The following is a 27,059-nucleotide window of genomic DNA, read 5'->3' on the forward strand; positions in this document are numbered from 1 at the left end:
GTGACTGGACTCTTTTTGTTGAAAGTCAGCCGTTGCAATCAGATTTAGCTATTGGCTCATCTGGTGGCAGGTGGCTTCTATGGTTGTTGCTTTAGAGATACACCGGTACATAAAATTGCCAAAACAAAAAGCTTTTGTGTGCATCAGTGAAAATACTGTGTTTCAAGATTTTTGTCTTTAACTGTCACTGCTTTTATCTCCTGAACTATGACATGATTTAACTCTCTCTAACCTTTTTGTTTGTCTCTTTGTCACAGCACTCAGCCCGTGGATTTCTACTTTCTCCCACCCCGGCGTGAGAGACTACTCCCAGCTCACCCTTGACCTGACTAGGAATGAGCTTATTGTGGGTGCCAGGTAAGGAACTGTAAATCCACTCAGCTCTTCACCCCACAGAGCACATTACTGAGAATGTGATACCCTTTCTGACTCACTCGTACACTGCGGTTTTCGGATAATGATGCTTCTTAAATGCTCCGCCGAGGCCACGTTGGACCAAGTCAAGCTTTGGATTTGGCAGAAGGGATGAAATTGGAAAGAATACGTCATGTAGCAATAGTGAGTGAGTGTGTTTGTGCGCGCGCGCGTTTGTGTGTATGTGCGTGTACGTGCGCTTCTGCATGTTCTTGTTAGCAGACAAGAGTTCAACTTTTGCCTGATTTGACCCTATTAAAAACACAGTCATTCTGCTTAGAGTTCATGGACTTGCAAAGCCACACAACTCAGGAAACTGAAGACAATGACTTAAGGCTGACGGACAGTTACAGTATGGCCTTTAATCGGCTTTGCTTTAAGTTGACAGCTGCTCGAATGGCCTGTCTCTTCTCGGATACTTAATTTGAATTAGTAAAGACTTTTTTTTCTGGATCTAGTCCAGTTATGTTGCACACACACACACACACACACACACACACACTCACATATCTCCTTTTTCCTCTGTCCCCAATCCAGAAACTACCTGTTCAGGCTGGACCTCAGTAACATGTCGCTGATACAGGTAGGCATGCTAATGTATCTACTTCTCTTTTTTGATGATGATGTTGTTTTCTAGTGGTTTTAAAGTTACTAGTGTTTGGCACGTATCACTTTTTTCCCTGTTAAACTGGGGTTTAATGACCTAAAGTTTGTGTTGTGGGTATTTTTTTTTTGAAGTTGAGTTACAAAGTGGTCAATGACTGAAGAGGTTTGTCTGAAATGTTGCATTTATTATTTCCAGAGCCAGTTATCGGTGTGAATTATTTTATTACGGGTTTTATGTCCAATTTATTCTGAGCTGCAGTGATTGAATCAGTGTTTAGTGTCATAAATGATATCTCAATCTGTTTTAAAACCAGAGTGGAAGTAGAAAGCCTGGAGCAATTAAATTGTTCTGCTGACCTTTAAAAATATATATTCTTGTCCTTCTGTCCGTTCCACTCTTACGGACACAATATCTCAAGAGCACCTGGAGGGAATTTTTTCAAAAGTGGCACAAACGTCCACATGGATTTAATGATGAATTGTTTATGTTTTAGTGGTTAGAGATGAAGGCCATTGTGACGTTGCATCCAAATTTTGAAAATGACTATTTGCTGTAGATTTCATGCTCCAGAGATATCAGTTTTTTATTTTGATTGGTGACCATTTGTCCTATTTTAGTATTTGTAATTGACTTATCTACTTGTACGCTTTATTTCCTTTGCATCCAAAATGAGCACATTATTACTCATCAGTGTGCTGTTAGAGTTTGATAAGGTGGGAAATAGAAAATGGCATTGTTGGCTTTGAACTCTGTGGTCTCAGTACATGTTTATGGTAGCTGCATCAGTTGATAAACTCTTGAAAAGATTTTCGACAGATTTTATTGACGTCTTTGCAATGAGTGCTCACTGTTGTGGTGCTTTCCTGCCTCATGAAGGGGCCGTTTACACGGTAACGGTTCTTGCATGAAACATTAAACTTTTTGCTGTGTTGTGTTTGTGCTGCTGACTCTACTGAGTTTATTAACGCTGTCAGTTCTCATGCATGAGTTCGCCATCTTCTTGTTTGTTTATACTCACCGCTCAGTAGACAAACGCCTTTATGTGCAGGCGTGTGGCGTTCTTCTGTGGTGTGTCATTAAAAAGTTACACTGCCAACTACTGGCCTGACACTCATACTACAGCGTTTTTAGTTTCTTGAGGATCCGTGTACATGAAGATCGTTCTCACAGGGTTATCATATAAACACAGATTTTTATTAAAATGCAAACTTGTCAGTTCTTAGTCGGGCCGGTCTCGTCAAAACAAGAGGACATCATATGTCGCTGTTGTCAGTAAAGTCTCAGGTTCGAGGTACTCTTTTGTTTCCTGGAGGTTGACTTGTGTTGCAGTAGACAGATGAGGCATACACACATCTTACAAAACATCACAGTCAGACATGATTGAAGTACATGTTGAAATATATCAAAGCTTTAATAGTCAATATCCACTAAATTACAGTAAATAGATACGTTAATTTTAAACATTGCTTCTGTAGCATCTCTGCAATGTTGTTACTACTTATTAGTCTGAGAGTTGCTGCGGGAACAAAGCTGTTCTTATTCTGCTTTGTACTCCACTTTGGGAATATGAACCTTTGTCCTGAAGTAGGAAACTGTTCAAAGGGTGGGAGACATCATTTAAAATTGAGCTGCTGATCCACTATAACTGTCTGGAGCGCAGGGACGCCGGCTGTGACTCATCAATCAGCCTACTGGACCATTTAACAATTCCACTGAAAGAGTTTCTGTTCTTCTAAGATAGGTCCCCAAACCGAGACACTAAAGAAAAAGACAAACTAGGTTCAATAACATTACAACAGAATAAGCTCATTGTGGTTTTGTCAGTGAGAAAATAGGTATGTGGCGATATAGTGGTATTAAACCACAACGGTGATACTTAAAAATGACACACAGAAGCACACAAACACATGGAAACAGAATAAAGCCTATAAATAAAAAGATAGAAAATAAGTAAGTAAAAAAATATATATATCAACCCTCTTCTATAGACACTGAAATAATATTCTAATCTATTCTATATGCAGAAATATGATGTTTTTAGATTTGACAATTTTTTACAAAAAACAAAATAAAACATTTGTGCCTCTTTTTGCTTACAACTATACATTTTACTTCAAAGTTCAGTTTTGCGTCAATAATTGTCCTGAGATATTTGGAAGATTGTACACATTTCATCGTCAGACTCTTAATGGATGTGACTTCATGTGTGTGCACATGTTTTATAAAATTGATTATGATGTCTTTGGTTTTAGAACATGCTAAACGATGCTGCACAGGTGACGTTTCAAGTCCCTCGAGCTACGATGATGATCTAACAACAAACATTCCCACATCAGGGATTTGGCCAAACCACTGCTGTGTTATAAAAGTTAATGATCGTGATATTTATTCACATGACAGTTTGGATCACCTTCTGAAAGAGTGCATATGCTGACGTAAGAATCAGTATAATTTTTTTATGATCTTCCATGTTGCAGAGGATGTAATTAAATCCAGAGTTAGTGTACGCACACATAGACACCTGCATCAGTGTGTGTCCTGCGCCTGTGAGTGTAAAGCGTGTGTTTTGTGAAAGGCCCATGGTGATGCGAGTGTTACACCATAAAGTAGCAGCGGTGTAGCTTGGAGTGTTAGCTCTGGGGTGCAGGGTTGCTGTACGGTTGCATCAGGCGTCACGAATGACAATCTCCCAACTCTCTATGGGACTGTGTAATCTTAAACTGGTATATCACTGTCACTGAGTAAAGAAAAGCAGTCTTTATATAACCCGGAGTACACTGCTCAGTTTTCATGCTTCAAATGACTGGAGGATATCTTCTCTTCAGTTTGAACTGCTGCAAGGCAAATTTAATTACAAACCAAGCAAAGGTTAATGTCACTTCTTTTAACTCTGTGAAGTACACAAGTGAAGGCGACAGGAGTGTAAAGCACAACACACTTTTAACAGTCACTCAATGAAAACAAAAGTGGGGTACGTCTTTGGTCACTGAGCAAATCCACTGTTGCTGTTGGAGTTTAAAAGACCATGTCGGTGGTTTTGCATGTTTTAGTCCATTAACTACAAATGTTATGTGCCTTGCACTTTGTTGCCAAAGCACACTCCAAGTTAAGAGACGGTTTTCCACTTTCCATGAAACAGTGGCTTCAGTTAATGTGAGTGTAACATAAAATCACCAAGACAGGAAACTTGGAGTAATCTACTGTCATCATTCTTTTGTTTTTTATTAAGTGTTTTTTTTAAATTTCTTTTTGGTTTCCAAAAACTCTTGAGAACTAATTTGGGAAAGTTCTGACATTTCAGATTTGAGGATTGGCTGCAAAGAAATCATGCAAGCTGCATTAGTTGCAGCTCAGTCGCCAGAGAAAAATGTTGTTATTGTAAGTTTGGATGGATACTATGGATGAATTGCATTTGTAGGTTTCATACATCTCATATCAGTGTTTCTAAAGTGACGTAGTATATGAGCTTACTTCGTCACCTAGGCAGCCGCTTGTGACCTTTTAAAATAAAAAATAAAACAGCACATTGTTATTTTTGTAAATTATCTCTTCAATTCCAAAGTACCTAATCAATTATATATTTAAAATGTTTTGCATTGTTGTGTTTTTAGTGGTGCTTTTAAAATTTTCAGCACCAGTGCTATCAGTGGAAGTTAGTTTGGAGATCTGCTAATTTATGGCTGACATATATATATATAAGCATGTAAAACCACCAGTACAGTCCTTTCAAGTATTCACGCTATATTTTTTTAAATGTTTAAAAATCCCCTACTACACTTCATTTTCTGAATCTTTTTAAAGTAACCAAGAATAGTTTAACTAAGAAATTTGCAGCATGAGTTACATTATTATTTCAAGGACAAAGACCTGTGTTATTTTACACTACATTTCCACACAGGATGAGAGCACATCACCAGACTCGACTTTGTCTGACAAAGTCGCCTTTCACAGCAGCCTCGACTGAATGACATGATGTGTACAGCTGCCACCCGTGTGTCACTGCCGATATCAATGCGCCCTTTGTCTGCATGTCCTAGTTGTCTAGTTTTGGAGGAGCGAAGTTGACTTATGTGGGGTTTCTATTTGTTTTCACCCTTGTCGTGTTGTTCTCTGCAGCTCTGTGAAGCTGTTCTCTTTGTCCTGAAAATGGCATCTGCCATCTTTACATCCCGACGACATGCAGAAGCATACAGTGACATAAACCCACACACATGCACTCAAACATACAGCCCAGATTCTCTAAATTTATCTTTTCCCCCTACACACACACAGACAGGCGCCTACACACACATCCCCAGCTTATTGTGAGCTATAGGGATAAATGAGGTAGTTCCTTTTTCACTCTGGCCAGTGTGGAGGTGTCATCCGTGATGCCAAGGCTGAAATCAATGAAAACGTTATACAAACTGCCCAGTGAAGCAGAGAGGAGGGTCTCTACCCCCCCATGCTCATTTGCCAGCTAACGGAAAGCTGTCCAAAGAGACGGAGGAGGGCGGCATCTTAAAATACTCCCTTTTTTTGTTGTATAACCGAATGGAAAACAAACCCAAATGTCTCGCTTGCCAGTTTGAGCCTCTGCTTCAACATCAAAGGCTCGTTTCATCGAAAGCATTTGGTGTAGATTCCTGAACTGGTGATATGTTGCCTGAATATCCGAACCATCTGTCAGAGGCTAAGGCTGTTTTCACACTGGGTTTGTTTGTTTGTTGGAGTTCAAACTTGAGTTCAGTTGTCTGCACTCCATCATGACCCTGTTTTTTTCCTCATTGAAGTGTAGCTCTGTACTAACATTGCCAAGAAACAATGTGGACTGAGGGAGTGTGATAAGTTTGGATTTGCCACAAAAAACAAGACAAGACAAGAGACTACCTGTCCTACCTACCTACCTTTGATATAGTACATCAGCTGTACTATATCAAAACATGCATTTACAAACTCACACACAACTTGTGCAGTATAATCCAGGTCTAATGTATCTAGCCGTATGATCAGTAGTGCCCAAACATCCATTTTCACTATAACATTACAATTTTTAACACTTCTTCCTGTAGGTAATGCACCCTTACAAGTTTTAAAGCATAAGGTTTTAGTCAAAATGCATGTTTTGGGAAGTTCTGAGCATACAACTGTATCGATGAGACTTGGGTTGTAAAGCAAGAGTTGTCAGGACAGTTTTTTTTAACTGATGTTTTGATACATTTTTTGTTGTTAATTGTGGGCCCTGATTACTTCAGGTCATGACAAATGTTGACCTTTTTTGGATTCTTTGTTCACCAAACAAAGTTTTCTTCACAAACTCAAGTTAAAATGTGGTGAGAAATTAACAAACGGTCATTTTGTGAGTGAAATATTACTTTCAGGTACTGCTTTGGATTGTTGTTTAGCTTTTATTTTTACTACATTTGGTCAGGTTCCATTTGTTTAGTTCAGTACAAAACAAGGCCTGTACATAAATTTCATACTGTAGCTCAGCAACCACCTGTCTGCTGCAGAGTTATTGCATCATAATTGTTGATGTGGATTTTATGGTCCTTCAGCAAGCTCTTAACCAGGATACTTGCTGTATATCAGGACCGAGCTGACAGTTGAATGTTGGAGATTTCATTCATCAGTGAGAGGAGCTTAAAATGATTCAGTACACTCAGTTCAGCTTGAGAATTTGGTGATAACAGTTTGTTTGCTTGTGTACTGAACACCTGGACTCCACAGCTCTGATAGGACAGAAATTGTATCGCAGCACATTGAGCGACTCAGATAGTATAGCAGTGAGACATTTTGTCTGTCCTGTTTTCTCAAGAAGGTAGTAAAGGAAGCAGACGAGAGTTGCAGAGTTGCATTGTGGCACGTTCCACCTATCCAATGCACCTTTTACAAATTTTGGCGGCCTATTTAAGCGGTCGAAAAATTCCTAGCTGCTTTATCATTTTGCAAGTTTCTTCACAACCATCACTGCTGCAAAGTTTTAACCTGCATCACCAATATCCACCCGCTGGGACTCCAGGGAGGAAGATATCTGCCATCATCAATCCCCAAACTCTCTCTGTCACTCTCCAAACTTTTTCTCAGTCAGATTTGAGGGTATGCTGCCAAGAGTGATGAGGTCAGAGCCAAGAACATTGATTGGGTTCAAAATACACACAAACAGTATCACAATTTGAGTGGAACCAACCACAGATTAAGAAATTGGATATAGTTTTGTTGTCTGCAGTGTTTCGGAAAAGGTATTTATGCGACAAGACTTGCAGCCAGAACAGTCCTATATTCAAATTAATAATGCTTTGTAATGTAATCCAATTGAAATGGCCCTCTGATCTGAAGAATTGAGGACTTTGCATGAGAAAATCTTCTAAAAGCTTTGAGTTTGACTCGTGCTGATGTTCCTAAAAATGTATTTTATTGAAGCTGCTTTTTTTTTTTTTTTTTTTTTTTACCTCTGCCAAGGTAACGTCAGCAAGATTACAGAAAAAACGCTCAGATTTTCATGAAACTTGGTAGAAGGGTGTAACGTGGGCCAGGGAAGAATTATAGTCATTTTGGAGGGGATCCAAAATGCAGGTTATTTTTCAATTTCATTAACATTGCGGTATAGGGCATTTGGGTATGATGGTAGTTTTGCTTTCTTCATGAATTTAAGGTAACACAGGTTGAATAATTGATGTACAAATGGTTATTTTTGGGTTCATGTATTCTTTTAATAACAGCACTCTCAAGACTTCAACCACTAAAGTTCAGCATTCTGTGCACTTAACCTCTAAAGATAGAGCCTTGTTTGAACTTATTTGATCGCCAGTGTGAAAGTTAACTGCAGCAGCTCAGGAACCCAGTCAACCTGTAGAAATGGACCCAGCCCTGTGGGATGGAGAGCATGACCGGCTTTACCTTAAAATAAAGGTCGTCCATTTAGAGCGGGTGAAAGTCATACTGACGCCGTTAAGAAACGACTCGCTGATTGATTGAAAAGTAAACCAAAGAGGGTGGCCCGCTCACCATCTGATCACAATGCTGCACTCTCTGCTCTCCTATTCATCTGCTGGTCTGGGCTTTCCAGGCCGGCCATTATCGCGGCCTGTAACCACACACCGCTGTCACCGTCCCCGTCACCCCCCCCTCCCTTTTACCGCTTTCCTCTTCAGTGTGAAGCTATTAGAGATTGTATGTGTTGGTGTGTGTGTGTTGTCTGTTTGTGTGTCATCCAATGGGCTATCCATGACAGCACTAAATTAGAGAGCCGGCCCAGACCGATCCGTCTCACACCTGAAGCCAAAACAAACACTGTCTGGGTGCCAGCAGAAGAGATGAAGGGCTGGACGTATTTTTCTCGCTGTATATAAATATGTGTGTGTCTTTGTGTGTGTGAGGGTCGACAAGTGTGTACATGCCAGCTTTGCAGTCTTTTCGATGGCAGAGGGGTTTGAAGGCGGACCACGCCAGAGCGGGGGAGGGCCACCGAGGTGCTGATTCCAGGGCTTTTAAAGGCTCAGCCCAGGCCGTTCTGTTCAGGCACCTGGGAGAACACCTGCCACGGCCATTAGTGAGCAGGCAAGCGTAGAGGAACCAACGCGTAGGCAATCAGCGGAGAAAGAGAGCGAGAGGGAGGGAGAGGAGACAGACAAGGAGAGCTGGGGGATAAAGAGGTAGGCAGGAGCCCGGAGAATGAAAGACAGAGGAGATAACAGGAAAAAAAGGAGCGAGGAACAGAAGCAGAAACCAAGAGAACAACACCGAAAATCACACATGCAGCGCCGAGATGAAGACAAATGAGAGAGAGGAGAGGAGTGAATATGAGAGAGAGTGCCAGGGAGGTGACAAGCTTTCAGTCTGCTTCAGCTCGCTGTTTTCTCTCTGGACATTTTCTGTAGTGTGTCTCTGTGGAGAAAATAGATTCCCGTGGTGTGCAGTCGTACCTGCACTGGACGCCTTCAGCGACAATGTTTTGTAGACGCACGACCTCCCCACTGTTGCACTTTTTGTAGAGGAAAAGCAGACTTTGGAAAAGTACCTGGAAGATTTCAGTGAATAATATGTTTTTTGTTTGTTTGGGTTTTTTTTTTTAAGTTTTTTTTTTTGTTTTAATATTTTTCTTTATTTTTAACATGACAAATAAAATGAAGAATAAAATAAAATACAAGTAAGAAAAACAACACCAGAATGCTCATCAGACATATTCAATAAACAGTTTAAGTACTTTATGTCAGAAGAGGAGTAGGAGGAGGTGAATACTAAAACATACATTTTCCCGGTTTCTGTCCCAATATTCAGCATACACACCTCGATCAAGTCAAAACACAATTAAAACAAAAACGAGAACACACACACACACTCACACACACTACAACACACATGACAAAAGAAAGAAAACACATCAATACAGAAAACAAACTCACTCTTGTAAAGCAACCATCTATCATGTCCCCCGTTTCCCTCCTTCTTCTAGTATCTCATATCCCTTCAACATGTTTTTATGAAAGTGTTTAAACTCATTAATTGTTCAAAATTTTTTCAATTCCACACTACAGCTGTTTGATAGATTAACCCCTTTGACTGTAATACAATGATATTCGTGTTAGACCGCCCTAACTTTGCTGAATGTACAAATTCCTCTCAAATCATGTAAACTGTCTTTCATTTTAAACAACTTTTTGATACTTTTAGGTAGTAGTTGATTTTTAGCTCTGTACATGATTTGAATGGTTTTGAAATACACCAGTTATAATCCTTAAATTTCTCTTCTGCCTCATAAAAACATCCATGTTCAGTCATATGACAAAGACGAGATAAAAAAGAGGTTACGTTTGATCAACTGAGCACAATTCGAATGATCCCAATTCACTTTTTCAAGGCACAATCGTATTTGTTGCATAGTTGACAGTATTATAACCATGTTGTTTACTAATCATGCTGCTTTGAGAGAATTCTGTCGTTTATGAATTAATGTCATTTGTCAAAGATAATTTATAGTAATTTTGTACTTTTGGCAGTCAGTTGAGGAGCATAACGTTACCTCAGGCAGAGAACCAAACTTGCATTAGTTGATTGGCAGCAGCTGCTTTATTCATGTTTCACCATCAATGGTTCATTCATCACCCGCTTGGCTACCGGCTGACTTTTTGCATCCAATCTTATTCAAACAGGTGTACACACAGGTCTCTATAACGTGACACACTCACCGCCTGCTCTGTTGATATCTTAATTAAGTTAAGAAAGTTTATAGTATTGATCTAATGTCAAAGACAAATGAGCCTTTTCTATCAAATCTCGCTCTATTCTATCCTCGTGCTATTATAGTCCTTTCCTTGTTTTTCCATGTTTTTCTTTATAAGTGAGAAGTGTGAATAACACTTTTTGAAACCGGTCCAGTTTTGAGTGAAAGCACTGCGGCTAGCAGCTTTGAAACAAGCTGCAATGTCAGCCCTTGGGGCATTTATGCTCCATCAGATTACATCCACTAAAAGTTAAACTATCAGTTATGACAAAATTGTACTCAGCATCTTAGTTGCGGAGATTTGGAAATGTGACAAACATCACATCACAACTCTGAGAGGGTAAGAAATACGAGCAGTCAGATGATCAGACAGGTTGTAAACAAACTCCCAGGTTAGCCAACAGACGGATTTATGACCCGTTTATACTGTCTGTTGTAAACATCCATCACAGTTTGCAGACGGACCTCCTGGTTCAGTAATTACCTACACCTAACCCTTAGTGTAGTGCGCTGTACACTGTTGTATATTGCAAAAAGGGATTATTACTGACAGGTGTGCTCACTTTTGGTTTTACCTATAAAGTATGTAGTTCAGCCTAAGTGCTTTCAGACAGTGTGTGCACCCGTTCAAACTTTTTTTTAGCAATCATAAACTGATAGATAATGATGGACAAAACTTTTTAAAATTCAAGGAGGAAATATCCCTTAAAGCTGCATTTTATATTATTTTAAAGTTGAATATTGAAGTCAATAAATCAATACATTCACAAATGAACGACGTAAATTAAGACCCAAGTCAGAGACATGAACACTAGAGGCGGGGAGAAAATTGATATATCATCGTATTGCGGTATTTTATGTCTGGCAATATCGTAACGATGTATGTATGACATTTATCTTTTTTTTTTTAAATTAAATTTTGTAAATATAAATTAGCAATATTAAAACTAAACATATATATTTTTGGTAGCCTAAACAATAAAACCAATTACTGTTAAGTCCCTAAAATAAAATTTGGTGCAAAAAAAAAAGATTGAAGTGAGTTTTTATTCCAGAATAGAGCTGTTTATAAAGTTTTCATGAAGGGTCATAGCTTATTTTGCATCAATGTATCACAATGTATGTTGCAATATTCAGCATATTGCATATCGTTTGTGATGATAATGTATTGTGGCCTCTGGTGATACCTCAGCATTCGAGTGGAGATGCATATGGTGTCTTAAGTAATCCCTTCGAGATCATAATATGCATGCAAACACAAAGTGCCTCATTTTTTATCCACACACAGTACTGTACACTACACACACACACACACCATCACCCACCCAGGAAACTCACAGAGGGACTGCTCTGCCATCCTACTCTGAGACTCAGATGCTGCGGTATATTCTTAGAGTTTGGTGTCTCTATCCTCTGACCTCCTTGTCTTTTCATTTTTAAACTCCTCTCTTTCTCTCTCTGTCTTTTTCTGTGAGATGTAGTGCTGGTGGTGGGTCTGACTGCAATCCACCCACATGCTCTGTCCTCACAGCGCCGACAGAGCTCTCTCTCTCTCTCTCTCTTTCTGTTGTGCCAGTCGGCCTGAACTCCGCCGCAATCAGAGCAGCAGGAGGAAGGTGGTAGGAGGTGTGTGTGTGTGTGTGTGTGTGTGTGTGTGTGTGTGTGTGTGTGTGGGGATAAAACAGAGGAGTGGGAGAGTGGTTAAGACAGCAGCGGTATAGAAATGCTCAAGTATTGGATGGGTGGGAGAGGGAAAGGAGGATAGGAGAGCTCTGTTTCTGTCATCTGTTTCTCTGATTGTTTATTTTTCTTTGTAGTAGGATGCAGATCCGCCAGATGTCCTATGAGCAATTCCACTGCTGCCAAGAAGGAAAAAAAATAACAACTTTTGATGGGCAAACTTTTCATGTCTGAGATGGAAATGAATGCACGACCGGCCTCTGTCTTTCTTTTGCCTTCCTCCTTTTCTATCACCTTCATTTGTAGTTTTCTAGTTACGGCTCTTTCTTCGGCTTTTTGCAAAGTACCAACAGGAGATAGAATATTGATTTTTCTCCCTCCAACATATTTGTGCAATACCACAAAGCTACAGAATTGTGCTTCATGTCTTTATTTTTTGGCTGGAATGTTTTTTCCCGGTTTCTTTTGTGAGTCACGGTCTTTAGCGTTGTCATTGTCAGTTTGTGTCAGATGCTTTGTAGTTTTTTTTATGCAAGCTAAGAAATGTCCTCACACACTGCTGCTCAAAGCCCATTCCTGATATATGAACACACAACCCAGTCACCAGATAAAAGGTTGGCATTGTACATTTCTGCAAATTACAGATACATTACATTTGTACTTAATTGTATTGCGGATGCTTGAAAATTTAAGTTTAACAATACTGTGGTCAAAGCTGTTGTTAGTAACTTTTATGAAGGTTAACTTTGTGTCGTATTTGTTGAAACTGTCACTACATTCTACATGAGCCAGTTTGTGAAAAAAATTACATCCATCCTGCTTTCCTGCTGCTTCTAATATTAGAATCTATTTACTAGAATCTATCACAGTGCACCTGAAACAATCAGTCAGAGCCGAGGAGTCTCTAATGGAGAGACTTTTTTTTGTTCAAGTGCGATAAGGCTATTACTCGGGCTACAAGGCAGTAGATTAGGTAGAGAAATGTGATTTCTTTTTTCTTAAAGTGCTGTATAAAAAAAGTGACAGTTTCCGTGTATGACAAGTTATTTTTCCCAACTACAGCTTTAACTTGTGGTTGGTTTGGTTATAGTTAGAAAAAAGATCTGGTTTGTGGCTTAAAATACTTATTTTTTTAGCACGATCCTCGCTACAAAAGCAGCAACTCCTCGGTGAAGGAGAGCTGCTTTTTCTGGCACTATCCCCACTGGAAAAACACCTATTGGTTGCTAAAAAACATGTTTGGGGGCTAAAAGGCCGCTGGAAAAATAGCAACTGGTCACTAAAAAACACCCATGTGTTGTGCATAAAAAGCCACTGGAAAAACAGCCATGGGTTGCCAAAAACACCCAAGTTTTGGGGATAAAAAACTGCTGGGAAAACAGGTACGGGGTCCTAAAGAACACCCATGTTTGGTTCCTAAAAAGCTGCTGTAGAAACAGGGACTGGATGCTTAAAAACACCCTTTTTAGTTAGTTTAGCCTAAAAAGCCAACAGCAACAAAAACAGCAACAGTACCCTAGAAAACATCCGCTCGGTGCTCCAAAACCTGCCGGAAGAACAGCCACTAGTTGCTAAAATATATCCACGATTGGGATTGAAAAAAAGTTTATGAAAGACAACACCTATGTTTGTTGTCTAAAAAGCCGTTGGAAAAACTGATTACTGGTTGCTGAAAATAATCCACATTTTCGGGGGCAAAAATTATTGGAAAAAGAGCCATGGATTGCAAAAAATACCTTAGTTTAGAGGCTAAATATCTGCTGGAAACACATCAATAACTTTCTAAAAAAAACAACCAGTTTTGCAGCTTGTTGGTCATCAACAGTGGTCTGCAGCTTGGCAGGCGTCTCGCTTAGGTGACAGGCCATTCATCATCCCCTCCACCTCTCGGTGACTCATATACTATGTAGCTATAGACATATTGATATGATGCCTTTGAATCCATATACGTGGTTTTCAGAAACAATTCCGGCATTTTCTGCCAGTGACTGGGCTGCACAGATACATTAACTTGCATTCATAAAATTACTGCAACTATGATGTGGCTGCACTCTCTCTTTCTCTTCATTCCCATTATTTCACCTGCACTCACAGATGTGCAGTTATCTAGTGAGGTCAAGGCATCAAGGGCTCCAGGGTTAGTCTTATGTGAGAAGATTGCAAAGAATGTAACTCCTGGTATCAGCCACTCAGCTGGTACCGGATCACGGATCTACTGACCCTGCTTTTCAGTGAGCTTAAGTACCAGCATTGACAGAGACGGAGGAAATGAAATAGAGAGAATAAGAATGGGAAGGGGGAGGTAGAAATATGCAGGAGTGAACAGAGTATATTAAAATATCCTGCTCTTTGCTGACATTTTTCTAGAAATGGAATTCATGCATTTTGTGCTCTGCTCAGGCAACTGTAAGAAAAGCATGTTCTGTAAATTGAAAAGCAGAATAGGAGGTGTAAGGATTATTATATGGTGGGTTTAAAGGAAAACTCACAGAATAGATACAAAGGAATATGGCCACTATGTTTTTAGTATCAAACACTCACCCCCTGCGGGTTTGAAAGGTGGCTCTGAAAAGTTTTCAGCTTGCTCGGGGGGGACAGCAGCTGTACTTAGCTCAGATTCACAGCAGTTGGTTGGATGGACTCCAACAGTGACAAAGCTTCACGCCAAAAAGAGGTATTAAAATATCCATAAAACTTCTCAAACCACTTCTGCAGCATAACGCTTTCCTCAGCTGTTATTGATGTGCTCAGTATGTTCCAAAGGCCCCTATTTTTGTCACAATATGGCTAGATATGCAGACTTAGTTTATTGCAGGAGAAGTTATCTGCGTAATGTTGCTGCATGTGAATAAGTTTAGTTACAAAGGACGGGCAGCATTTGATACTCAAAACACAGGCTGTGTGTTGAATATTCTTTCATGAAGTTTACCCATAGATAAAAATAATTGGAAAACTGCTTAAATGAAAACTTTTGCAAGATACTTAGGGCTTACCAGAATCCTTCAAAGCTTCAATCCTTGCCATAGTAATCAGCGTCCATAGTAATCAGCGTCCATAGTAATCAGCATCCATAGTAATCACTATTCAGATGCTTAGTTGTTGTTGTTTTTTCTTTACAAGTTAACTGATGGAGGACACTGAAAGTAGGTAGCAAATGTTAGACCAAAGTGTGAAGCCAGTGCCGTAGGAATATTATGCCATTATGCCGCCTTGCTGTTCTGTATAAAACACCCAGCTGCAGGCAAGGGGAAGAGTGTGGTCTTGTCTCTGAGGTGGGACAGGATGTAATAACAGCGCCAAAACCAGGTCTGTGTAAAAAATAAAGCCGGAAAGGCGTGACCGGGCATCAGGTTTGATGTTTTGATTCAGTATTATGTTGGCGACGACACCGTGATAGATTTAAAAAAGCAGCTGTTATCCATTAGCGGCTAATTCAGAGAAGAACAACAGCTGTAAATGTCTGCAAACTGGGAAAACAAAGAAATTCGGGAGCTCCTTACCCTCTGAGCAGAGGACGAGATCTGCCACCATATAACAGGGAGAGTAAATGATTGTGATTGGCATGTTATGCATTTGTTATTGTTTAGAAAGTGCTGTCGACACATACATTATACGTAACACTACAAGCCGACGCTGTTGGGTTACGTCATGCTCGTCGTGCGTCTTTTGCATTGTGGGATGGCATGATGCTGCTGTCGTTTGGTTCTGTGTAAAAATGCAAGGGCGGTATAAAGAAGGGACTGATCTCTGTAAAAGCTGCTATTGACAGCTTCAGGCAATTGCATTGGCCGTCTGACGAGGAAAAGGAACATTTGAGATGAGTTAAGGATGGTTACCCACAGCTGGCAGCTGTAGCAAAAGGCTTGTTTTACATCTAGTGAAGCAGCCCGACCTGCAGCATTCAAGTTATTAACAACTTACAGAAACATTGCATGCAATAGTCCACCTTTCACCTTCTCTTCTATATCACTCTCTCGCTTATGCGGCAGCATTAGTGCTACCAAAGTAAATCAGGTTTGGATTGTTGATAAGCGTTATATGTTTATGATTAAAATTGGTTACTCTCAGCTGAGGTTAATGCCTTTAATGTTTACATCTTGTGCTACCACAACCTCAAACCTCTTCTCCATGAGTAGATGTACACTTTATTCTGTACGGTGATTCGGTTGGCAGGTGTAGTTGGGTAGAAAGAAAATAGTTCCTACACAACTGCTCAAAACAAAGTCTGTGGAGCATCTTCAGTAACTGCGTCATGATTTCTGGAAAGTTTCTCAAATGTACTTCTTTGACACTTTGAGCGCCACAAGCTAAGGGGCCATCTATTAGCGTTATATTTGAGAGAATGCTGACATCTCTACAGCTGATATTTGCCACACCCAGCAATTCACACCAAAACAATCCAAACTGATAAACTGAAAATATGAAGTTTTTATTTTGGAGGTGAACTGTCCTTTTATTGACAGTAGCGTGAAATAAATAATGAAGGAAACATCAACCAAGAAAAATTTTAAGTCACACTAAACCAATAAAACACACATGTAAGAGAAAGAAAAGCCAAATAAAAAATATCAGTGTGTGTAAAAAGGTCCCACTAAAAACTGACCTTGACATTAAGCTAAGTGTGGACAGAGGAAAGTCAGAAGTACACTTGAACCAAAAGAGCTTTTCAGAGACAACAGCAGGAGAAACTACAATGTTTGTTCCTCCCTTGGCAATACGTGCAAGTGTAGAGCAGTAAAAGGAGGGGGAGGGGAGGTCTTTGTCAGTCCATCAGATAATCCCGGCATAGATAAGACAGCAGCAACAGCGAGATGGAATGTAAACACCATATTACTGTCTGGAACGTCACATATCTGTCTCCATCCATCTACCTGCCTGAACCCACCGCTCCACTATACTCCTACTTATTTTCTCTATCACTTCCTCCACCACTGCGCATGCTTCGTCCCCTAAATCCCATCTACTGAAAATATCACAAGGCCTCTCTCCGTGACATTTCTCCACATTATATTTGCTCCTGATGTGGAACTGCTGTTGCATATCTATCAGGTTCATTCCTCCATTGAATCTCTTTCTCAGTGTCCATTATGTCGCTCCGCTAGTTTTCTCATTGTATGGAACAATCGGGTTATGCATCAATATGCAGACCTTTACTCCAAACAGTGTTGTATGCAGTTTCTTCAGTGCGAGACACAACAATGGACGTACATGCCATGCAAAGCTGCTCATTCATCCAAATCAGTGTCTGACGTCAATGTGATACCAAGACGAGGTTGGAGAGGACTGGATACAAATCAGTAACCAGAAGGAGCGTTGGCATTTCATGTTTCTTTTAACAACGGATATGTCAAATTTGTACATTGTTGTTTAGCTGAAATGTTGAGGCGTTACGATATTTATGTTTCATGTGGTTTGGTTGAGGCAAAAAGCCACTAAATGGGGCGCCCGTAGCTCACCAGGTAGATCGGGCGCCCCATGTACAGAGACTGTCATCCCTTCTCTTTCACACTGTAATGCTTCAGCTGTCCTTTTATAATGAAGGTAAAAGCCAAAAAAAAAACATATATATATATATATATATATATAAAAAAACCACTTGGTTATGGTTAGGAAAAGATCATGTTCAGCTTAAAAACTCAAATCACAATCATGTCTGGAAATGCAGCAATGTCACATTATATGTCCCAGCAAATCCAGTAATGTCTCAGTGAAAAAAAAAAAAAAAAAAACACTTTATATGGCACTATCATGATAGAAAAAACAGCAATGTCTCTGCAAAAAATAACAGAAAAATCAAAAATGAAAACAAGCACTTTTGTGGCACAATCCTGGCAGGAAATGCTGCTTTGTCTTGGTAAAAACAAACAAAAAAAAACTACCACTTTACATGGCACAATCACAAAAGGAAAACCAAAACTGTCTCTGTTAAAAAAAAAGACATTTTGTGTGAGGCACAATCTGGGATTTGAACCATTGTTCTGCTAAACAGTGGTCGACCCACTCTCCCCTAAACCACAGCAGCCAGTATAATACTTGAGTTTAAGAGTTGTCTTTATATATAAAAATGTAAATATACAACATTAATATGAAATGCACAAATGTTAAGTATCCATTTTTTGCAGAATCGTATAATGCCAGTATATTATCTTTTGCCTTGAATGTTGGAGAGCAGAAAAAGTTCACACTGACTTGTGATTTTTGTCTGTTAAAGGTCCAAAACACACACACAGCCTCCCTCTCATCCCGCAGGTGTGCTGCTGTTGAATTGCAGTGTTCCATGTGGCAGAGCACAGTCAAGCGTTCCCCTCTGATTGGTTTGCTCTTTTTGTAAATGCATTGCAGGGGTAATGGGGTTGTGGAAACGGGAGGACAGTGCTTTTTTTGTGTGATTTCATTCTTTCCAAAAAATACAGTCCTTGGTTATTCCCTTCCAGAACTGGCCATTTCAAGCCATTATCCCTGATATGAAGGGACCCAAAGTGGGGTCTTGTTTTTTTTTTTTTTTTCCCCAGAGCAAGACTTACTTGCTCTTGGGTTCACCTCTGTTTTATTGTGTTGTTATTTTCCAAGTGGGAGACTTTTCTTTTTGTTTGTTGTTTTCTGGCTGAGAACATATCAGAAGTTGTGAGACAGGAGTGGTCCCTTGTGTGTTCGGGGTCTGGGATTTGTCCTTGACATGGTGTTTGTGTTTGGGGTTGTTTGAGTTTAGCTGCGGTCTCTGGCTCCCACAGCCAGCCGATGATGAGCAGCCCCCAGGTGGCTGTCCTGCTGCGCGACATGATGGTCTGTCTCTTTAGAGCTAAAGACCTCTTTACCAGATGCGAGGCCGGGATACGGGCTGACAGTGGTACTCAAGCAAAACTGCACTGTGGTGCTCCACTGTAATCTGCGTTTTTAACCTTCAGAAAAAGGAGAGGTCAGTCAAAGTAATGAGATATGCTTTTGCTGTTCTGACTGAGTTTTCCCTGTGCAGTTTTACCTTTTTGATATGTGATCAGTAACTTATTCTTGGCTGTGTTTTGTTGACGACTGTGCTTCATTAGTCTGGTTAAAAAACAAATTTCTCACCCAAACAACTGTATTATTCAAGTTTCTTGCCAAAAAAGGAATTCTGATTGGGAAACGTTTGAGCTGTAATTCTTATGGCTAGATGACACTAAATCCCAAATCCTAAGATTGTGATATTGAGTTTAACCATGTTGCTCTTTCCTGCAACATGTATTCTTCTTCTTTGAGGAAAAATACTGGTTCAACTGGTTTTAATTTCACTGCTTTTTTAGCCATCAGTCACTAACTAACTTAAATTGAAATCTTTCAAGTAGATAAAGTCAAATCATCTGTTTTTTTAATTAAGTTCATTTACTAAAACCAGAGGCTAAGTCACTGGGAATATCTGTTGGAATGATTCTTTCCACTGAAACCAGTAACATGAAGTTATTTCCAGCTGAAATAGAACCAGCAGGTCCGTCAAAAGGACAGTTACTGCCGGGTCCAACAGCTGGTTTGGCTGTTTGCTGTTGTTTGGTCCCAGTATGTGCGTCCTTTCCCTTGGGTGGATTGAGGTCAGGAGAGCAGCGCTAAGGTCAAGTGTCACTGTTTGCTCCTTTAAACAGGAAATGCCTTCTGCAAACTCCCTCATCAACAGGGATCTCGATGTACCGGAAAGAAAAATAAATGCTGCTGTTATCGTAGGTGTTTTTGTTGGATATGTAAAATTCATTTGGGACAGGAGGAACTGGCATTTAGATATGCTAAATACACACTGACCTTTTCTCATGCAGGCACAAGGGGTTATCTCTGGGTCTAAGAAGTGAGGAAATGCTTAAGTGCCTTAAACCTGCATTTTTAATAGCCGCAGGTGTTTACAAGTCAATATGCAGCCCAGTCGTCAGAAGAAAATATTACAATGCGATACGATACGACACGACACGATACGATGCGATACAATGCGATACGATACGATAAACCTTATTGTCCCTGTAGAGAAATTTGTCTTGGGTTCAGATGCTGCTCCCATAAATTCCTTCATAGTGACAATAAAATAAACTCCATGCACTAGCGGTACCTAATTGCACCAATAAATTGCACATAATCCAAATTGCATACAAAATAGTGCACATACATTGCACAAAACACACATATTGCACTCACACAGTGGTAAAACATCATAAAACTATTACACAATCCCTGCAGCCTTAAGCAGTGTCTTTTAAAAGCTTGATAGCGTCGGAACAAATGAGAATTTGAAAAAGGTTGAGTTTGCAGTAGGGAACTCTGTATCATCTGCCAGAGGGCAAGAGAGTTTTATAGGTATCATATCAATGTTTCTAAAATGACGTAGTATATGAACTGACTGACTTTATCATCAGGAGGTGGATGGTGTTACACCTGAGTGAGACACCTGCTAAGATGCAGACCACTGTGTGAGACAAACAAACAACACCACTAGTTTGTCATTGCTGCTTTTTGAGCTGGGATCATGCCGCTAAAACTGTTTGGGGTTTTTTTTTTTTTTCAGCTAAAACACTCTTTCCCTAACAATAATCAAGTGTTTTTGTCCCTCAACATAACCACAAGTTAACCACAGAATCGTTTAAACATAAAGACTCAGGTTGTCTCAACATATCTGTGACATGTTTGTGGTTTGCAGAGACATACAATGCCAACATTTATTTGGGTAATTAGGTTGCCTTGTGAAATAGAGTTGTAGCAGTATACTGGTTTCAAGATGTACCGTGATTGTTATCTTACCTTGTAAGTTTATTTATCTGCAATATAAATATATATATATATGTATATAAAAAAAAAACAAAAAACCTTTGATGCAATATTTTTAGACAGTTATTGCATTGTGAAAATCTCATGTTGTTGCACCCCTAATGTGAAAATTACCCTACTTTTTTTTAACTTTAACTTAACTAATGTATTACCTCAACAACCAATTTTTGATTTAATGGTCTCAATCACTAGTGAGAAGTCTTCTTCAGTACAGCATCATCTTCATTTAGTAAATTATGGTCCGATTTGTACTTAAAAAGACAATAAAGAAAGGTCATGCTTTAGGTAGTAGCTACCTTGTGATTGATGAGGTGAGTTATCCCTCACAGCTCCATCCTCTCGTTCAGTTATGGTCACTTCTGGCTCTAAAAAAAACCCAAACTCCTTTTTTTAATAAAGTCTTTTTGCAGGCAGTATAAAATGTTCCATATACAATTAATCTCTTTGATTTCTCATGTCCATACTGCATGGTACATGCAGCTGCAGTCATCACAGTGCTGAAGGGCAGAGTGGATTCATGCAGGATCAAAATGAATGAAGGGCCATGGGACGGACATTAAGCTGACCCTCTCAGATATTCATACCCTTGATTCGCCCACAGTATCAAGCTCCCCTCTCTTGCCCCGAGTCTGATGACTCACGGCTGATTTCATTCACACTCTTCATTAATTTCTGTGCTGCAATTTGGCTGGAGATTTAATTATTGATGCGGTCTTTGTCAGACTGGAGGGATAATCTGTGAGCTGAGAGCAAGAGGAGGCTGCTGGTCACCCGGTAATGTGCTGCAGCTCGGCCAGCTGGCTGAAACTTAATCGCCATCTCTGATGGCTCTCTGAGTCGTACCTGCATGTGTACATGAGGCTCATCACTGTTTTTGGTATCCGCATATGCATATCCCGTACTCCAAAATGTTGTTGTGTTGTCTGGTGCCAGAGAAAAAGGATTTGGTTTGATTCTATTCTGTCGTAATAGCCATAAATGCATGTTGTACTTGCAAATACGTACATATCCACAATACATTACATTCCTGTAATTTAATTGTTATTTGCGAAATCTATCACACCTCTGTCCATCCTGGAAGAGGGATCCGCTCTCAGTCGCTTTTCCTGAGGTTTCTACCATTTTTTCCCCCCGTTACAGGATTTTTGGGGGGAGTTTTTCCTCAGACGATGTGAGGGTCTAAGGACAGAGGGATGTCGTATGCTGTAAAGCCCTCTGACGCAAACTGTGGGCTTTATAAATAAACTTGAATTGAACTGAATACATAAGGGCAGATTTGCAATAACAGGCTTATGTACTAGAATGAAACTGATGAATGAGCCAGGCCTGTGTGTCAGCCAATATTAATCTAACCTATATTAATTTAAGGGATCCCTAAAAGAAATAAGTTTATACAAAAACAAAATATCTGCTAATATAAACTTAAACTTAAGTAAATATTAGTATAGGGCCTACAAATGTTGTATTGGTCAGCTAGGCATAAAATTAAGGCCCAAAGATTCAAATCATCAGTCAGAAACCCCTCGGTTGACTGAAATTCTTCCAAGTTGAGCGGTTTGTGTTTTTTTCTTCTTTTTTTTATCAGTCAGTGTGCAGTGTACTTCAGGGGATGTTTTGGTCCCCAGATGTAGTGGCAGAAAATCAAAGCGTCAAATCTCTGCTGAAATCAAAGCATGTGGGTGCATTCAAGTGCACCTTGTAAACTCAGTAATTTATACTCGAATGGCCATGAAGGTTGTTTAAAACAAGAGAGCATTTTAAATTATTAGATGCTAAAATCAATTTCTCATTCATGATATTGTTGCTTAACAGGTCCCAAGTACCTCTGTGATCATTTTCAAGTTGTTTTACTACAGCATTTTTAAATAATTAAATACTAACTGCTGATCTGCTGCTCACTGTTTTGGACATTACAAAGTATGCCTGGCCAGTTGATTAAAAAAGATAAAAAATAAAAAAATAAAAATATATCTACCAGTCCCTTTGGCCGCCAAGCCAAAAAGTTAATTTTGGACACTGCTTGGAATAAAATTGAGATAGTATTTTATTACAATTTTTTTAATAAAAACCAAAACATACTGGCACCACACATTTTATTTCTGCTTTGCTGTTGTCAGTCAGTGGTCTTTGGACTGTGGAAGAAGAAGAAGAAGAAGAAGAAGAAGAAGAGAAAAAGCACAAAAAATATAATGCACCCAAAATCTATAGATGATATCTGGCACTACAGTGACCACCTATCAGCCTTTTAAAGATTTTTTTTCTCATGTCTTTTATTTTTTTTACCTGTGTTTTTCTATTAAAAATAATCCGTTCTTTTGAATGAAACTGAGAACAATGCATATACTATGCGCTTTAATGCCATGCTGTGCACATCCATCTGTAGTCCCTGCATCTTCCTCTGTACGTGTGTGGGTGCATACAGTACAGTGAGTGTTTGGGGAAGAGAAGGAATAATCCACTGTGCTGGTTGGTTGGTCATGGAGAGACTGTCTGCTTTCACCTGTCAGCCTCCCTAATGTGGAATTACAGCGAGTGGGAGGCAGCAGCAGGCTGAGTGGGCAACCACATACAGGCTGTTAGCACACACTGAACCATACAATGTATTCAACACTTTTACATCACACGAGCAGAAAGTGGCTCATTGTTCCCAGTTTCTACTTTACATACTAATTCTCTTAAAAACCATCACTCATGGAAGCTTATTTCTATTTTTATTTCATATTTCCAATAGAAGAAACATATCTATGTCTACTTCATCTGCAGTACTTTGGGATTTATTTAACATTATGTTTTCTTTAATGTGTTATGCATAATCTGCTCAGTAAATAAGGCTGTTTATTGCAGCTTCTGAGCGGCACCACTTGTCTTGTGATGGTAATAAATGTTTAGATGATTTAGAAAAATTATTTTTACAAAGCTCGGAAAAAAAATCTAGGGACCAACTTTATTTATGATTAGTATAACAGAAAAGTTTGTTTCAAAGTTATTATAATTTTAAACACTTTTTAGAGTTTTTTTTTAAATTTAGATAATTTTGTTGTGCTTTTGATTAATTCTTGCTAATTTTTGGATCATTTCTTCTTTCGTTACTTTCTGCCTTCCTGTGTTTTTTAAAGAAATCTAACCAATTTGATCAGGTTTCAAAGGGTTAATGCTTAGTCAGATTTTCATACATGTTTGTGGTCAGATATATCCCGATTTAATTCAACGATATTTTTTAACCTGGAGCCTATTTTCCCATGTTTTTGTGTCTGAGTGACTTTTAAAATACTTGTATGTATAACCTAAGTATTAGGAAAAAGCTGTGATCATGTGACCAGTGCACTAATTCAAATAGGAAGAAACGTTCAGTGTCTTGGCTGTCAGTGTCAAGCTGATATAAAAAGTCTGCAAGATTTCACAACAAGACTTTTCCTTTAGTGGGATTTAGACACAAAAATGACCACAACAAGCAAAATGTACAGAAAAACATTTCATTTCTCTGTAAAGTCTTCTCCTTTTCTACGAGGTTCACAAACCAACTTGCCAACAGTTTGCAAAGCTGTGGGTCAGAGATGCTTGCCAAAAAAATCCCACACTTCTGGTTCTAAAGAGAAACACCTGTTTTTAAAATGTTTAAGACTTGGATATCAACATGTTTTTGGATAAATATTGCAGCACCAACTTTTTAAAGAAGGTGAAGGAGTCCAACAAGTCCACCACTGGTAGGAAACTTTGACCAAAAAAATCATATTTTGGTCCAAAAAAGCCCCCCAAAGCACCAGCTTCAGCTGCTCTACTTCTCTATATTTTGATGTGATAAAAAAACATGTTGTTGCACGTTAATCTGAGTATGCACAGCAGCATGTAAACGAGACTGTTGGTGGAAAATTCATTTTCGTAAGACATGTAAACGGCTTAGTGGGAATTTTGTCTTTTTTGGATTAAGGGCAAAAAACAGACTATTTTGTGCATGTAAACATACTTTTTGTCTGTGTCGGTGTTTAAACCATTTATGCATCCGATTCGTGGTCCAGAAACGCTTCCAGTAGTTTATTTCCGTATTTAGACCCACTGTGTTTCTTTAATTCAACCTGCTCTGCATGTCTGCATGTGGATCCTTTTCCCTGTGGACTGTACCTGAATTTTAGCAGATGGGTATTGTTAGAAAATATTAGATAATGGTGCCACTTGGATACCTTCCAGGAGTGATACCAAAATGTTTATATGAGGAACAATTTAAAATAATAAAATAAAATAAACCAGATGTTGTAAAAATCTCTGTGCTTAATTGTGTATTCATACAAGAACTTTGACTGTGATTTAAATTAATAAATATCAGGAATCTGCTCAAGCATTTTATGTCAACTAGATGTTTTCTGGTGCTCTAGACACATTTGGGTGTCTGTGGCTGGCTATTGAACCACAAAGCAAAATGATGTTCAATTTCCAGCTCTGTCAGTACCACATCATATATTGCAAAATGCTCTAACAATACCCATCCTCAGTGTGAAATTGAATCATTTTCAGGAGGGCAGTCAGACATATTTGTTGGACTGGAGTCTGCACTGGCTGCGTCGTGAAATATTTGTCTAAATGCTGCTTTTCACACTTGAAGACGGGCTGAAATAGTACAAGTTGTCAGGAGTGTTTGGAGCATTGTGTTCATGGCTGAATGACTATCTGCTGCTCGTCTATCCTGCTGCTGTCTGTCTGCTGGTCTCTGCACTCGCTGTATTTCTCAACAATGGGAACGTTTAGTCACAACTTTTAATCTGCTGTATGTGTGTGTGTGTGTGTGTGTGTGTGTGGTATAGTGCAGACACACACAGTCTGAACACTTTTCCCTCCTGTGTCTGCAGCAGTGTGTAGACGAAGGTGTAGGTTAGTGACCTTACGCTGCAATGATTCAGTCTGTCGGAGTCGGGTGTTTGACAGGGAGAGGTATGAGCAAAGGAGCTGGGGGTTGACAAGTGTGTGTGAGAGAATGAGACACAAAGGAGAGGATGTGGGTGTGTCCCTGGATCAGTGTTCAGCTGTGAGACAAAGGGTGGTTGAAAGTCATGTTTCATCCATCTGTGGTTTTGTATGTGGAAATCCTGTTTATCTGTGTGTCTACAACAGTGGATGTGGACTTATGGGTGTTTATTTATGTAATTATGTATCTGTTTATGCAGGCTTTTTGCATCACCAGTGAATGACCAGTTCTCCTTATAGTGGTGAATATTGCTTTTCGCTGAATGCTTGGTTCTGGTGCATTTTCATATCATATATAAGTGTCAGAGATGGTGTGTGAAAAGAAACGATAACGAGATGAACCAAATGAAAACACTGTTGAGCCAATCGTCAATGTTTGACATAAAATCCAAAAACTCATATTTTGCCTCTTACCTGTAGTGCTGTGTATCAATCTAGATTGTTTCAGTTTGTTTTGGTTGAGTGTTAGAGATACCAGTCGTAGAAATGTCTGCCTTCTCTTCAATATAATGGAACTTGAGAGCACTCGAGTAGTGATGCTCAAAGCACCAAAAAAACACTCAGCAGCGATGTCTCTTTTCAGAAATCATGACCTGAATACTCAAGATAATCAACGGGCCTTGTTGTGAGCAGTTTCATGAAGGAACTATTTTCTTTGTATCAAACTACATCCACAAATTTTATCACAGTGCAGAAGAAAGTGTGCGTCTTCTCATGGATGAGAGGCTCATGACAGTGTGAGATGTAACCATTAAAGTGTCTGTAAAGTGAAATTATTATGTATTTCTTTCTAAACACATACATACATATAAAAATACTAACTGAAAACACATGAAAAAAGTGAGAGCTACATAGAACTGGAATATGGACTTTTAACCATCCAGTGGCATATTTTTTGGCGGCGTAACAGACTCATAATACAAGCTTATTTATGCTTTATCTGGACTTCAATGGCATCGTCCTCAGCTGAGCTTAATATTGACAAGCTCGGTGGTGCCAAATGAGCTACTAGTCGATGCATGCTTATTTTTTTGTAGTGATACAGTTGGTGGGTGGTATTTGGTAGAGGGAAAATAGTTCCTTAATGAAACTGCTCACAACAAGGTCTGGACTATCTTGAGCCACCAGGTCATGATTTCTGGAGAGAGACGTTACTGCTGAGTTTTTCAAATCTGCTTTTTTCTCGTTTTGAGAAACACAAGTCGAGTGCCATTCAGACATCTCTACAGCAGATATCTCCAACACTACAGCTCACACCAAAATAATATAGACTAATTAATTGCACTAGTTGCACAGTTAAGGAGAAAAATATGTTTTTATTTTGGCGTCAACTGTCCCTTTAACAACCCCCCAAATATAATAAAACGATCTTTGCACTGCACTTTATATATGTGCACAGGGGAACAAGTTAACGATGCCGGC

The 27,059-nt window shown here is 39.4% G+C and overlaps 1 protein-coding gene across 5 annotated transcripts in view; it reads left to right on the plus strand.

Annotated features, from left to right (window-relative positions):
• The window catches only part of sema5ba (sema domain, seven thrombospondin repeats (type 1 and type 1-like), transmembrane domain (TM) and short cytoplasmic domain, (semaphorin) 5Ba), a 226,256-nt gene that overhangs the window by 109,810 nt on the left and 89,387 nt on the right, over positions 1 to 27,059 (plus strand). For all 5 annotated transcript variants that reach the window (XM_042495042.1, XM_042495045.1, XM_042495043.1 and 2 more), the window contains 2 exons: positions 258 to 357; positions 952 to 997. In XM_042495042.1, coding sequence (XP_042350976.1) covers positions 258 to 357; positions 952 to 997 — 146 coding nt within the window. The remainder of the gene's footprint in view (positions 1 to 257; positions 358 to 951; positions 998 to 27,059) is intronic.

Source organism: Plectropomus leopardus, chromosome 10, assembly GCF_008729295.1.
Source record: "Plectropomus leopardus isolate mb chromosome 10, YSFRI_Pleo_2.0, whole genome shotgun sequence".
Classification (NCBI taxonomy): Eukaryota; Metazoa; Chordata; class Actinopteri; order Perciformes; family Serranidae; genus Plectropomus; species Plectropomus leopardus.